Source organism: Mustela nivalis, assembly GCF_964662115.1.
Source record: "Mustela nivalis genome assembly, chromosome: 17".
In the NCBI taxonomy this organism is placed as follows: domain Eukaryota; kingdom Metazoa; phylum Chordata; class Mammalia; order Carnivora; family Mustelidae; genus Mustela; species Mustela nivalis.
This window is the reverse complement of record NC_139036.1, coordinates 37,580,299-37,595,691: the sequence shown is the minus strand read 5'-3', so window position 1 is coordinate 37,595,691 and position 15,393 is coordinate 37,580,299. Positions and strand designations below refer to the sequence as shown.

The following is a 15,393-nucleotide window of genomic DNA, read 5'->3' as shown; positions in this document are numbered from 1 at the left end:
AACCCTCCCCCCTCCCAACAGCACCCTGTTGGATGAGAGGGACTAGGGGGACTAGGTTCTCCAGACACCCAAAGGAGGAGTCTTCCCTTCTCCTGAAGCGTCAAGGCTTCAAGGGCAAGAGCTCAGAGTCCAGTGCTTTCTTGCAAAAACTCATCTCCATTCCAGAGGACAGTCCAGTTTGAAGCCAACTCACTCATCTTCCCCCTTGGGACACTAACTGGGGGGCTCAACCTCCCTGGCACCCACACCCCTTTGATCTCTCTCTCTGATCTTGACCTTGGAAGCCACCTTCCAATGGCTTCTCTTCTCAGCCTCCCCCTTTGTCTGATCTTGGTCTTCTCCTACCCTCCAATTCTAAGACGGCTGCCTTCCCTCTGAGCCCTGATAATGGGAGCAAATGTGTGTATACAAACGTGACTACACCCCCACAGAGCTGCTTACTCAAAGGAGAAAAGGCATGTTGGTGGGTATGCTGGAGAATCTGTGGGGACTGGTGAGTTTGGGGGTGTAACTGTCTCTCTTACTCCCATGAATCTACTTAGAGGTGTGTGCACGGCTATTACTCGCGAAGGGTGGATACATATGCCTAAATGCTTATTTGCTTGGATTTCCTGCATTTTTGAATGTGTACATGGGCGATTTGACTTGTTATAGAGTTGGGTCTGCTTAAGAGACAAGTATGGTGTTTTTTCAGGGATAGTGCTATTTATCTTTGGAGATAAATATATATATATATATATATATATATATATATATATATATCCCCAAAACAGATGTGCTTTGCAATCTGAGCCTACACTCCGTACTTGCAGATCCGTGAATGAACCTCTGCGGTTGTGGAGGGATGCTAATGTGAACATCAGTGTAGAGGACTGTGTTTGTATGTATGTTGTATCTGAATGGAGCCTGTGTGTAGTTGTGTACCTGTGGCTGCAGGTAACTTGAGTACGTGGACACCTGCCCATTAAGGTCTCGGGTATTAAAGTTTAGAGGCAGGTCCTGCACAAACTGGAAAACACGGCCACCAAGACAGGCCCGCCGTGTTTCCTGCACCCTCGGAAGAGTCATCAAACCGGACTCGCCTCCTACTCGGCGGATTTTGCCCCGATTTCTGCAAGACTTCAGCCTTACACGGCGCCAGGAAAGGCGGGGTGCCGCGCGGGCAAAGCCGGGACGGCGGGTCCCTCCAGCGGCCTTGGGGGCCGGCGGGAGCCTCGGTGTCGCAAGCGCACGGGGGCCCTTGCCGGAAGCGGAAGCCGGGACGGGGGTGGGGGTGCGGCGAGGCGCAGTCGCGGCGGTCGCCGCGTGTCAGGCCCAGGGCGCCCAGCGGGGGCGTGTGCGCCGCGCGCGTGCGGGGCAGGCTGGCCGCGGGGCGGTACCTTCCCCGACCCGGCGTCTGTTTACCAACAAACTGCTGCCGCTCGGCAGCGACGCATTCCGACGAGCTGAATAAGCTGCCTGCGCTGGCGGTCTGGTCTCGAGTCCCTTGCGGGTGGGCGGCAGCGGGATCAGCGGCGATGCAGATCCCGGAGAGCTGGAGAGCGCGGCTGCCGGTGCCCGGAGTCCCCGCAGCCGCCGGGCCTCCGCCACGACCCTGCTCCGTTCGCCCTGGGCCGTCCCAGCTCCGCCAGCTCCCTAGCGTTTCTGCCATTGAAACCGAGGTTCCCAGACTGCCCCAGTCGCCGTGACACCCCGGCACACCTCACCGAGAAGACCCCGAGGTAGCTGGGCCTGGAGCGTGCGCACCACCCCTGTGATCTCTGGGTTCTGAATTTCTCTACCGCGGGCTGCCCTGGGGGCGGGCCCCGGCGCCAGCCTCCGTGAGGTCACCGCGTGCGGCGGCCAATCCGCGGCGTCTAAGTGGGCGGTGCCCCCGTCGGGTCCCGGGAACCGAACCCAAGAGCTGGACTAGGGGGGCCCCATGGATTTAGGGGGGAGGGGAAAAGCCATGGGGGGCACCCCTTCGGAACCCCTTTCCCAGGCTCGCGCTCTCCGCTGGAAGAGGCGCAGAGAAACACTTTCCGGGGAATCCTAAGTGTGCGGGAGGCTGGCTGGGGGCTCAGCCGGTCCCAACGCCCGAGGCTCAGAAAAAAAAGAGTTGGCAGAGGGAGCGGACTACGTGCCGGGCCATGGCCTAGGCCCTTCGGCCCCGGCCCCGGCCGCAATGACCTCTTTGCCCTGCCCCCTCCCTGGCCGGGACGCCTCCAAAGCCATCTTCCCGGACATTGCCCCTGTCCCATCGGTAGTGGCTACCTACCCGCTTGGCCTGTCCCCCGCAACCGCAGTCGCCTCCGATTTGCCCTACTCTGGGCCTTATGGCCATCTCCTGTCCTACTCCTACACTGCGCAGGCGACCCCGGGAGACACCTACCTGCCCTGCCAGCTACCGGTGGTGCCCTCTGAGCAGGAGCCGAAAGCAGGTAAGTCTGGCCGCCGCGGCTCTTCCCACTCTGGGGTCCTGATCCCGTGCGTCCCTAAACTTCGCCCTCGCCTGGTTGGGCGCAACTAGCGGGATTCAGACCTTACTCAGATTCCACGGGATCTGGGGGTTGGGGGGAGGGCGAAGGGATGGGGCGGGAGACGGGGGGAGGGGCGGGGGCGAGCTGATCTAGGTCTCCTTTTCCAGACCGACCTGGTTTCGATTTGCAGTCGTGTGAAGCCGGGCGGCTGGGCTCCCTACCCCACCCCCTGGAGCAGCGGGGTTGTGTGTACCTACGTGTAACGGAAAACTGAAACAATCCAGATGTGGGTGTGGGTGCCTAGCCCCTGCCCCAGGATTCTTTCCGTCGTGCACTCCTTCCCTACCCCAGTAGTCTCTCCGCGTTTGTCTTGTCTCAGAAAGCAGCCCTCAAGCCAGAACCAGACAAATGGAAGTCAGGCCGCAGCGGGAGGGCAGTGGAACTGGGGGCTGATTCGGGCCCCTCCCCCCTCCCTTGGCGGGTGCCTGAATGTGCCGGACAGAGACTGGAAGCTGGCCTGGTGGAATGGGGGCCGGGACCCCACCACTCATTGTTTTAAGAATGTAACTACAGGTGTGTCGGGCAGTCTCTAGCTGTAGACCCTGGTCCCCTCAGTCTTCTTGCTGAAGGAGCGGGCCCTCTGGGACATCTCCACGGATGTCCTTGTCGTTATGGGGGACGGATTAGGCCCCAGTTCCTGTTGTCTGGAGCAACATGGAACCCCTGAGAAACTGCTTACTGGGAGGCCTCAAAAAGGCCAAGGAGTTAGCCTGTCTTCCTGGTCCTGGGCCTGGTATGGCCGGAATGCTTGTAACCCTATACGTAGCCACTTGTACTAGCTCCGAATTAGAGCTCAGGTCCCCTGTCCTCCTGCTCCCACCTAATTGCCCCCACGATTGTCTTTAGCACAATCTCCTCCAAGGACGCACACCCACTGGATGGGAGTCGTCCTTGGCCAAGATATCTCTCTCCGTTACTCCAACATAGGAGCTCAGAAAACATCAGAGCCAGAAGCAACCCTAAAGATTTGAGAGCTCAGCCTCCTCCATGGCCAAACTGAAGCCCAAAGAAACTGAGGCCCAAAGAAAGCCAATTTGCACTTGGCCCTTGCAAATTGACTTTCGATGCATGAGGCCAGAAAAGAGGATTTTAGGGAATTTCCTCAGAGCCCCCAAAGTTAATTGCCTTCTGTGCCAACTGGGCTGCCTCTCCCAGGCCGCTGGGTCTTGTCCTCTGTTAGAGGAGAAGCAGTTGGGAGAGGAGGTTTGTGTGTTTGTTTGGTTTTGGGTTTTTTTTTTTTTTAATACAAATTATCTAGTTTCTACAAACGAATCCCTCAGAGTCTTCCCTTTAGTACATGGCACATTTGTGTGTATGTGTGTGTAGTGGGGCTGAGAATTAGATAGCCTTGTCCTTCAGAGAATTGTTTATAGGGTTAGTATTTTCCTTCCTGTCCTCTGCATGCCTAGCCTTCCCTCTGCCACCTCTAAGGACGAGAGAGTGGAGAGTTCCTTTACAGAATTTCCCCGGATCCAACGAAAACCATACATGTGCTTAGTCTAGATGGTTGCATTTTTTCCTCCCAAAGCTGGTGGATTTGCCCGATCTAGTGTGAATGATTGGAGTGTGAGAGAGGGCTTGAGTCCCCCTTTTGCCCCCCACTCCATGTCCACCCCTGCTTCACGGAGAGATTTGGCTCCAAGAGAGCCCTGCCACCACCCCGGGGGAGCATTCCCCGGCGGCGCCCGGGCCTCCAGGGAGGCCTTTGGGCTCCAAGATCGCCACCAGGGCAGATCCCAGTCGCGACTTGCCGCCGCTGGTGTGGAGAAGGGCAGCTGTCGGGGAAGGAAATTGAACGGGCGCCCGCCGGGAGAGCGAGGGAGCCGAGGGCTGGAGGAGTTCAGTAGCCGGGCTGCCTCCCAGGCGCTGCGTCCCCGCCCGAGCCGCGCGCTCCCCGCAGCCAGAGAGGCGTGGGGGGATCGGTCGCTGGGCAGCCAGCCTGGGGCTGCGAGCCTATGGGTCGAAGCAGGGGAGGCCGGACAGGCGCAGGCGGGAGCGGAAACCCAACGGTTTTTCTGGGAATTGGCCGAGGCGGAGGTCGAGGGGGGTGGATCTGAGAAGCCTGCAGCGCCTAGGGCCACGGGTTAGGGATGCGGGGGAGTTGAAGGCAACCGGTCACCGAGGCCGGTCCGAGGCGAGGAACTACACGTCTGGGGGAGCACGACTGGAGCGAGGGGCGCGGTGAGAGTGCGGGTCGCGGGCGGACACCAGCTGCGTCTGGGCACCGGAGCCACGAGCTCTCTCGGCTGGGGTGGCCCATTAGACCTGCGTGGAAAACTGCAAACGTGGCCCTAAGCCCGGGGGCATTTCGGCCACTTTGTCCTCCCAGTCCTATCACCCTAATGGAATGGTCCCGGATTGTCCCCACAGATTGGCGCAGGTTGGGGCCGCTCGAACGGGAAGAGGAGGACCCCTCGCCCCGCAACCCCTGTATTCTAGGGCCACTGTTACTCCGCGGAGGTTCCTGGAGTGACTGGGCCTAGGGGCAGGAGGTGACCAGACCTCGCGGGGCATCCCGGCAGCGCGGCAGCACGATACTGGAGCGCACGCAAGGGCCGGCGCCGATAGGCGCTGCGAGCTCTCCGAATCCCGGTCCCCATCCTCGAGAGCCGTGAACCCCTCTGTGAGTGTGATGGGGCGCAGGAGGGGTCGCCTCAGTCCCACCGGGCTTCTAGGGTCCCAGAAAGCCGTCGGTCCCAGCCTGCCGCCCATGGGGGAGGAGAGAGCGGGTCACGCCTGCAGGTTGCACCTCGGGAGAGGGCCCGTGCCTTGCAACAGGGGATGGTAAACCCTGGGAGACCTCTCCATACTCCCATGCTGAGGAGGGGGGCGCGTGCGCATCCTGGCTTTCAAGCCCGCTTGGTCGGGCCCTCTGACCCATCTCTCCTCTGGCAGCAGGGAGGTTGCCACACAAACAGGTCTCGGGCCTCTGAGCATTTCCCTGGCTTTCCCTCCGCCTGGAATGACGTGCCCGCGTCAGTGATAGGCCTCAGCCCAGCCCCCAACCGAGCCTTTCGGCCCCGCCCCGCCCCAAGCTGGCGCCACCGCACCCTCTTGAACTCTGACCTCTGGCCCCTGGCGCCACCTGTACCCTCGCTCCGACCCTTGGAGCTCTCTTCCTGGGGTCACAGAACCCGTAAGAGTGGGAGCTCCCTGAGGGCAAGGACCGTTTCTTGTTCCACGTGGCGCACAGGGGGCGTGGGTCGGAAGGGAGCGTGGAGCGGAAGGAAGAGGAGGGCGGAGTCCGGCACCTGCGTTTCTGGCCCGTCCGAGGCCTACATGCAAACGAGATGCAAATGAGCTCCTGGAGCTGCGCGTCCGACCCTCTCACCTCCCCGCACGCACCGCCTTGTGCTTCCCCCCCAGACTCGGAGAAGCCGCCGCTGTCCCCGGAGCCCTCGGAGCAGCGCCCGCAAGCCCCGACCAAGAAGCTCCGCAAGCCGAGGACCATCTACTCGAGTCTGCAGCTGCAGCACCTGAACCAGCGTTTCCAGCACACGCAGTACCTGGCGCTGCCCGAGAGGGCCCAGCTGGCCGCGCAGCTCGGCCTCACCCAGACCCAGGTGAGGCCGTCCCGTCCTTTTTGCAGCTAGCCCTCCCCAGATGTGTTCTCTGGGAACCCACCGCCCTCCCCAGGGGGATGCCCTAGGAGTCCCCTAGACCTGTGGTTGTGGGTCTCCAGGATGTGTTAAGAGCTGGCCCTCAGTTTCGTGTGTGTGTGTGGGGGGGGGGGGTTGTGTTAAAAGGTGTGTTTGGGGAGGAGGGGTGGATGCAGGTAGAGGAAGGCGCCCAGACGGGGAGAACTGGATACTAGCTCAGGGGCGGGACCTTGGGCGACTTGGGGACTCTGGAGGACTGCATCACGTCCCCAGCCTCTGCCCTGCTCCCAGGACTGCGGTGAGGGTGAGTCCCTTTCCCTGGCTCACCGCCTCCCACACGCACACCCCTCTTCATCTTCCCTCTTTCCCTTCTTCTCTCCAAAGGTAAAGATCTGGTTTCAGAACAAACGCTCCAAATACAAAAAGCTCCTGAAGCAGAACTCTGGAGGACAGGAAGCGGACTTCCCTGGGAGACCCCCCTCCTTGTCTCCCTGCTCCCCACCCCTCCCATCCCTCTGGGATCTGCCCAAGGCCGGGGCCCTGCCCACAGGTGGCTATGGCAACAACTTTGGAGCCTGGTATCAGCATCACTCCCCAGATGTCTTGGCTCCATCTCAGATGATGTGAGTCCCGGGAAGGGTGGGTCGGGCCCCACCCCCACCCCATCCTCCACAAAGCCCAGGACCCAGCCCACCTGTGCCCCTTCTGGTCTCAGAGGAAACCAGCTCCAGATGGGTTTTCTCAAGTGGACAAGGAATTAGAGGAGAACAAGCATGGGGCGGAGTCCAGTCTCCCTTGCCCTGTAACCCAAACAGCCTAATCAGGACTTTGGTCTTAACCCACCGCCCCCCAACCACTACTATGAACTGGACACATGCCCTCCTGCTGATCAGGGGCTCTGGAGGGAAAGTCGCTGGCTGAAGCTCAGACTCCTTCCAGGACCCCTAGTCTTCCCACCCCTTCCCTGGACTGCAGTCTGCCACAGCCTGGAGACGAAACCAAGAAACGCTTGAGTATTTTTTCCTCTCTGTGTGCCTTGGGTCTCACCCAACCCTGTTATGAGCAAAAGCGGAAATGAAGTGGGCATCCCAATTCTTCACAATGAGCACCATCGGGTGCCCCACCCCATCGATTTTTCCCGATGGTTGGCCCATTAGCCCCATGACTACCTTACCAAGGTAGTACCACCAAAGTGGTACCTCACCAAGGTGAGGTAGAAGAGATGCCAAAAATGTGGAATTTGTGGACCTATGGGTAATTCATCCACTTCTAAAAAAGACTTCTTCTTCCCATGTCTGTTCAGTTGCAGTGGATAACACATCCAATTATCCTTATTTATTATAAGTCTAGCCCCTCCTTTCCCATCTTTAATATCTAACAACCCCACAGGCACACCTTCTTGGAAACCCACAGGGTAACACTTTGGAGAACATGGGTGGGGCGAACAGACTCTCTGGATGCGTTTAAGAAGAGACACCCCCAAATAGGGAGGGTGGGCTGGCAGTTCATCTCACAGCTCTCTGTCCAAAGGAACTGCTTCTGTTTATGACCCATCTAGCGTCCTCCATACCGGGAGCTTTTGGAGATTAAATCTGTGCAAAAGCCTGGGCCCTGGTTGTGAGTCTGTTTCCCAACTTCTAGCGGTGGGTGTTGGTTGTTCATCTCTCATCTCCTGCCGGATTCTTCCAGCACTGAGCTAGAGGACTGGATGCAAGTTTTACCTCTGCCACTAACTAGCTCTGCTGCTGTAGCTCTGGAATGTTCTAATGACCATTTTCATACACTCCCGTGTGAAACTGGAAGATGTCAGTACTGCAAATGACCCAGGTCTGAACGGTCCTCACCTGTAAATTCTGGCCTTGTCCAGATCTGGAGGGAGCCAGGGCCAGGAGTCCCCATGCCCCATCTTCCTGTCCCTGCTCACCTGGCAAGGGGACATGCCCACTGAGCCAGTCCCATCCTCCCAGTGTGCTCCTTGGGCTAGAGAGGTCCCAGCCCACCTAGGGGAAGGGGGAGGAGGAGAAAATCCCAGAAGGACCTGGACTTCTCCTCCATCCAACAAAGTGAAGCTGCTGCTCTGTGTTAGATCCTGGAGATCCCTGGGTGACTGAGGCATACTGGGGAGCCAGACAGATGGCCAGCCCCTCATGCGGTAAGGGCCGGGTTAGAGGAAGTAGTGCAGTATAGTCAGGGGCTTCAACTCAGCCTGGACCCAGCCATGCATTCATGGCCTCCACACCCCATCACACACAGCACCCAGTGGCAGAGAGGCCCAGGAACAGGGCTGTGAACAATTCAGGGAATCCAGCCCAGCTTTGGCCCAAGGGATTGGGGGAGGGGCCTCCAATTCCAGGCAAAAAGTTCCCGAGTCATCTTCCTTTTTACTGCCTAAACCTGTTCCCAAGCACTGAGAACTGGAGGGGCTGCCTTAGTTGGAAAATCCCACCCAGGCACTTTGAGCCAAACCCCCTGGCCCAAGAGAGGCCCAGGCTGGGTCTCTGTAGAGTAGAAGAGGTACAAAGTCACTGGAACCCCCACCCCAGGTAGCCTGCTGTCAGCCCCTCCTAGGCCCCTTCTGGGTCAGTGGCCACCCCCACTTGCCGCAACACACCCGGAGGGTTATCCTGCGGTTGGCAAAAGGCATGGAGTAGCCCAAAGCCAAGATCAGAGCCCTGAGGAATGGGGGTGCCAAGAGCTGAAACACCCCCTCTTCCTCTGGGTCTTCCCCTGCCCCTAGCCTGCAGCTCCACAGGCTCTCAGGGCCCAGCCCCAGGTCCTTCCCCTGGGTCTTCTCAGAGGCCACAGGCCCTCAGGGAGGCTGTTCCTCCCACTGCAGGTTACACTCCTCTTTCCACAGACCCAAGATAAGATCTACCGCCCCATCTCGGAAAGCCTCCAAAGGCGAGATTAATTGGACAGCCCAACACGAGTCGCATCGTTAAAACAACAGCCCAGGTTGTAAAGTTAAGTAGCAGAAGGAGTGTAATTACCCTCCCAGCCAGAGGCCAGCTGCCCCCCTTCCATACCCCATCCACCTGACCTTTCCAGGGGAAACGGGAGTCCTTTCCACTTGGGAGCTGGTCCAACTCCCTGGGCTCCTGGGTGAAGATGGGCTTGAAACCCCAGGTGGGGGGAATGCACCCCATTCACCAACCTCAGGCCATTGGAGCTGTAGAAGGGGAACCTAGGGTGAAGACTCCTCTCTCGGAAAATCGGGTCCATAAAGGAGCCAGGACAAACTCGAGTGGTTAAGAATGGCAGTTTGGGCCTCCAAAGTGTCCAGCTCTGCTGTGTGACTTTCATCAAGTTACTTACCCTCTTTCTGAGCCTGGTGTTCCTCCCCCCCTGAGATGGGAATGCTAATAAGATCAGCTCCGCTGTGTAGCTGTGATGATGAAGTGAGATAGTACTTGTAACACGCTTGACAGGGTGCCTGGAACATGGTACGCGTTTCACAAATGGCATTTATGGCTGCTGGGTGATTATCGGGGAGGAGGGGTCACGGCCAGGGTGAGTTCTTACCGCCACCACCATTCATTCGCCTCTCACCTCCCTCTCTGCTTCCCCACGGTAGGGAGGAAGAATGGGGCTGGAACCTGGAGACCCACTCGCATTCCCTGTCACCACCGTTGGAAAGCAGGGCACAGGCGAGGTCCTAAATGTGGAAGGGCATCTAAAATCAGCTAAGACTGGAGAATGGGAACCCGGAGGCCAGGGCCCACTCTCTCACCTACAAGGTCTCAGCCACGGGAGAAGCCGACTTGGGGCTTCCCTCCCCTCTCCCCATATGCTATTTTAAGACAGGCCCCCCATTCTCTCCCCCGACAAAATGAGATTCAATTAATTTAATTAAAGCAATTTTGGGAGCAGCTCCTGAAGGTTTCCAATGTGAGATAATTACAAGTAATTTGCTGCCGTGAAGAGGAAGAGAGTGCACAGGGTCTGGGGGCGAAGGAGGCAGCCCCTTTCCACCAAACGGTCGCAGATCTAGAGGGACTCCACATTGCAATCTTAACCGCCCTCCCATTGGCCAAATTACTTGCAGGTGGGAAGTGGGAGAAGGCGGTGGTGGGAGGGGGCTGGGGGGAAGACACGGAGTGACAGACCCCCCCTCCCCATCCCCAAATCTGCTGTGCGAGGTGGGGGTGGGGAGCGGGTGGTTCCCCGACAAATTGTCTGCATAGCCCTTGTAGCTGATTACTCAGCTCCAAGCCTCCTCTGAGTCTGGGTGCCCGAACTTGCCTCTGGGATTGGATCCAGAGTCAATGGAATGTTATCCGGGGTAGCTGAGGCCTGTGTAGACGGGGTCTCGAAGATGCAGGACTTCCGCAGAAAGTGTAAGGGATGTGGGTAGAGAGGGGAAAGGCCAGAGGAGGCTACACCGCCGACTTCTTCAACTTCTCCCGTTCCAAGGCGGTGATGATGCACCCATTCTCCCTCCTCCCCTGATGGAGTTCTGTTGGAGCCTCCCCTCCGATTGATTCTTTCCATTGTTGTGGTGGCAGGGGTGGGGTGGGGTGGGGTGGGGTGGGGGGTGGGAGGCAAATCTCTCAGCTCTCTGTCCTCAGGATCACAGAAGCCTCTTCCTTCAGAAAAGCATCCCCGCTGGTGTTTCCCACCCCCAGTCACGTGGGTAAATCTTTCCATGCCGAGACTCCCGTGGTCTCTGAGGGGACGGTCTGGGCGGACTAGAGGTAGCCAGGTAGCCAGGAGGAGTGAGAAGCTGAGGAAGATTGGGTGAGTGTGGCTTCAGGCTTCTGGGAAGCCCCCTCTGAACCCTGCCCACAGACAGCTGGTTTTCAAGGGACTAGGGTCCCCTTTTACTCGGGAGTTCCGGTTCTAGGCGGTGAGTAACGTTTTTTGCAGTAATGGTGGAAAAGAAAAATTCTCTGACACCCAAAGTATTTCTCTCTCATGTCCTCCCTTCTCTGCCATTTCTTCCCTTATTTCTCCCATCCTGAGGAGGGGTGAAGAGGAAGGCCTCCAGCTCTGATTTCTCTCTCCCCTAGCCCTTGCCACACCCCTTCTCCCTGGAGCCATTGAGCGCCCTGGTGACTACTGTCTCTCCCCTTCCAAGATGAAAAAGCCTAGAGAGGGTAAAGGGCTGCCTCTCCCCCTTTCCTGGCCAGCTCAGATGGGTTCAGAAGGGGGAATCAAAGACCTTTCCGCTCCCATCCTCAAGATACCAGAGCCTTGGGCAAGGCACAGAGCCAGACAGACTTTGGCACAGGGACTCCACAAGTGCACCCACATTTCCACCAAAGAAGGTGCGCACACAGGCAGGCAGCCACGCGGCGGTGCACACGTGGTTGGCAGAGCCGCACACAGACACGTGAGTGCGTGCACACGAGGCTTCACCACGATTGTAGGCGGACACATGCACTCGCAAGTTTATACACTCATAGAGAGGAGGACAACACACAGGGCTGAGCTGGGAGGAGGCACGGGGACTTAAACACAGGCAGAAGTAGAGAGAAATAGAAACATACCCAGAAACGCATAGACTAGCTTCCCTGTGTGTATGTGTGTGTGTGTGTGGAGTGCAGACGGCTCTCTCTCCGGCTCTCTCTCTCTCTCTCTTCCCCCACCCACCTCTCACTCTGGTCCTTTGTCCTAGCTCTCTGTCTCCTATTTTCAGGGAGGATTTCCCTAGTGAGCAGCTGGGGAGGGAGACTGAATGGCCACAGAAACCCAGTAATTTTATTATGACTTTATTTTCTTTGTTCCCTGAAGCCTTGCCTCCTTCTCTCCCTGAGCTCCAGCAAGAGAGCCTGTGCTAGCCCTCCCTGCCACATTCCATAACTCCCAGATGAGGCCATCGATTCCAGCCAAGGCCCAGGAACCCAAACATTGTCCTCTCTGAGATCCCCACAGATTCCCCCACCCCTATTCCCAGCCCTGAGGGCAACCCCAGCAGCCAGGAGGGAGGAAGGGGACCTGTGCTGCTCTGCCACTACTTGCTGTGACCTTGGGCAAGTTACAAACCCTCTCTGAGGCTCAGATCAATTCTCCTGCCAAATCCTTTGTGTGTGTGTGTGTGTGTGTGTGTGTGCGCGCGCGCGCATGTGTGTGTGCATGTATGTGTGTGTGTGTAGTGGTAGAAATGTCTCCACCACCACTTTCCACTCCGGTCTGGAGCTGTGTAAGGCAGAGCCTGTCTCCCATCAGACTGGAGGCTCCTGAGTACAGGGCTTTGCCTCCCTCGTCAGAATAGGTGCATTCAACAGCTCTTTCCAACCCCGTAGCTTGATGACTCTAACGTACTCAGCCCCATTGGCATCCTGGGGGATATGTCTGGCCAGCCCAGGAAGGGAGAGGAGTTGGCCCCAGCTTCCTCCAAACATCAAGGATTCTGATTCAATGCCTCATAGTGCCAGACCTTCTGCTTCTCTGGCCCAAAAATGGAGAGATGATTTCATTTCCAGGGGAGGGTGCCACTCTTTATGGAATATATGTGGAACATATTCCTCTCAGCTTCATCTGAACCATCCCTTTTAGAGTCCAGTTGAACTTGGGGTCAGATGGAAGAAAGATCCTTTGGCCTGCATGAGGAATTCCCCTCTGGTCTGCGGCCCCCACTTTCTCATCCCCCTGCTTCAAGCCGATGAAGAACATCCAGCCCAAGTCATGAGGCTGGGAGCAGGGCATCGAATTATCCAACAGAAATCATGGGGCTCCCTGGGGGGTATCATTCTTCCCCCCTCTGCTCAGGAATCCCCTCAGCCTAGAAGCCCACCCCATGATCACTTGCTCTGTCCTGTTTTGCCTGACCCTTCAGGACTCGTACTCTGCCCTCAAACTGGGTTGCCAGACAACAGGGCACTGGCCTCTGCTCTCAGACTGGGGGCTCTCCCATTCAGTGGTTCCTTGCTCTGCTTGACCACCCCTCTCTCAACCCTGGTGCACGCATTGTTTTTGGGGTGGAGGGCTGCCTGCTGATGAGGGCACATGACTCTTGCCCAGGTCCCTCCTCGCCCACTGCCCAGCCTACCCGCTGCTGCACCACCAGCCACCAGGCCACTCCTCTAGGGCTGGACCCAGCAGTTGCTTTCTCTGTCTCTACAAGCCGGGGCCTGTTGCCGACTCCTCCTCCCAGCCCCGGAGCCACCGGGAATTCTTTGCTCCAACAGATCCTGGGGGAAGCCAGACCACAGGAGCCTCCTGACATGCCCCTGCTGGGCTCCTGTCACATTCCCCAAGCCCAGGGGGATCAGCTGGGTCCACCAAGGCAGGCTTCGCCCAACCCTTGTGACCTCCTCAAGTCTTCCTACCTCCCTTTCCAAAGACTGAATCTGCCCTGGGACTCATCCTTGACTTTGGGGTCTTCCCACTCCCAGCCCCTTGGCAGCCCCATCTGCACAGAAAGACTTAGTCCTCCTGGCTCCTTGAAAAGTAAAATTTGCCTCCTCTGGGGAGACTTCATGGAGTCTCTGGAATGCAGACCCATAGCTCCAAGGCTTTGGGCCAGTCACTTTACCTTCCTGGGTCTTCCTTTCCTCACTGATGCAGTGGGGATAAGGATCAAACTATCTCAGAAGGTCATGGAGACCGGGAGAGTGTCTCCTTGGTATGTTGTGAAATATACCAAGCATGCCAGGGGATATGGGGACTTAGGTCTTTCACCTTGGCCATACCAATTTGGTGGCAAAAGTGTCCCTCTTCCCCCACTCACCTAAATTCTCCTCTGACTCACCAGCTTACCCCGCAATGGTGAAGAGGACACTTCTGGCTCCAGGAACACAAAATAATAAAGAACCAAGGGCTGAGTTCAAATCCCACTCTGTGACCTTGGGCCAGTTTCCTAACCTCTCTGTGCCTCACCTTCTTCAACCGGTGAATTAAGATAATGACAGCACGGTCTTCACAGAGTCCTGGTGCGGACTACAAGAGTGAAAACACAAAAGGTATTATATGATAATAAAGTAAGGATTCAGCAAGGATTAATTATCATCACTATCTCTGACCAGAAAAACCTTCTCTGCCCAGAAGAGATCTTGCCCCAGCACTCTAATGCTTCTGTTGATCTCCACCTTTGAGCGGAACCCCAGTCCAGTTGTCGTCCCCAGAAACCCAGAAACCCCAGAAATGCGAGCGGTGGGCTGCATTTCAAAGCTGCTTTGAGAAGAGGGCAGGAAGTTCCACAGGAGGCTGGCAGGGTGATGATGTCTGATTGTGCTAGAATCCCAGTCCCCAGCCCTCTAGGAAACCCAGGTGAGGAGGCAAGACCATCCAGGAACTGCCTGGCTCAGAGCTAAGGCAGAGGCATGTGAGGCTCCTGGCTTCAGCTTTCAGGAGAGCTTACCCCTCCTATAACCCCAGAATTCCTTCTACCAAGCTAAGAAGCTCAGGTAAAACCATTCCTTTTTACTGGTATTTGATTGTATACCTGGAAAACTCAAGAGACTCTAGGAGGGAAAAAAGAATTAAGAACATTTTGGTATAGTGGCTAGATACAAGATGTACAGAGGATATCAGTAGCGGTTTTCTAGCAATAAATAAGGGGAAATATTCCTATGAGAATGCAAATACAAAATAACACAGTACTCTAAGCATATAGTTGGGGAGAGCAGCTCTTTAGCTGATTAGTAACCAAAAAGTATTAACCTCTGCCCTCTTAGCTTCTGTTGGCACCAAGGCCCAGCATATGGGTCTGCCCTTGGTGGCCATCCTTCCATCACATCTGAAGCATGGCAGACTTAGACTGGAATCAAGAAAGCGATTTTCCAGTAGGAGGAGAAATTCCCAGTATGAGAGCTCTGCCCCACTCAGAGGAGGAGGGATCAGCTTTGGGCCTACTGAGGGTGCCTAGAACTCCCTAGGCCAACTGAGGAGGGCTGGTTTCATTGAAAACTAATAGAAAGTTTGTTGAGCTACATGCTAAGCCCTTCATATGTATTTTTTCATTTCCTCAGCAGCCCTGCAAGATAGGTATGATTAGCTCCATTTTATAGAGGAGGGAAAGGGAGGCTCAGAGAGGGCAAGTGACTTCCCTGAGGTTACACAGCTAGTAAGTGTCCAAAACCAGGGCGTGAGCTCAGGAGTGTGCATACATGTGCCTGTTTGGACATGTGTGTCCTAACCTACAGAATGACAATCCTGGTGTCTCTAAGGGCACAGGGCAAGTCTGAGAACAAGGGGAAAGGTCCAGCCTGGCCCCCTACACTCCTTCTTTCCATTTCACTCTTGGAGTCCATGGGGTGGTAAGAGGCCCACAGACCAGGGATTCAGAAGGCTGAACTCTGTTTCACATTCATCGGGGGACTTTAGGGGAAGCA

At 56.7% G+C, this 15,393-nt stretch overlaps 1 protein-coding gene across 1 annotated transcript; it reads left to right on the top strand.

The window, feature by feature from the left end:
• The first annotated feature begins 1,844 nt into the window (after positions 1–1,844).
• DLX4 (distal-less homeobox 4) lies at positions 1,845–7,723 on the top strand. Its single transcript, XM_082708384.1, has 3 exons — positions 1,845–2,420; positions 5,886–6,082; positions 6,503–7,723. Exons 1-3 carry the CDS (start codon positions 2,165–2,167, stop codon positions 6,743–6,745), a joined length of 696 nt encoding a protein of 231 aa, XP_082564510.1. The 5' UTR covers positions 1,845–2,164; the 3' UTR covers positions 6,746–7,723.
• The last annotated feature ends 7,670 nt before the right edge of the window (positions 7,724–15,393 follow it).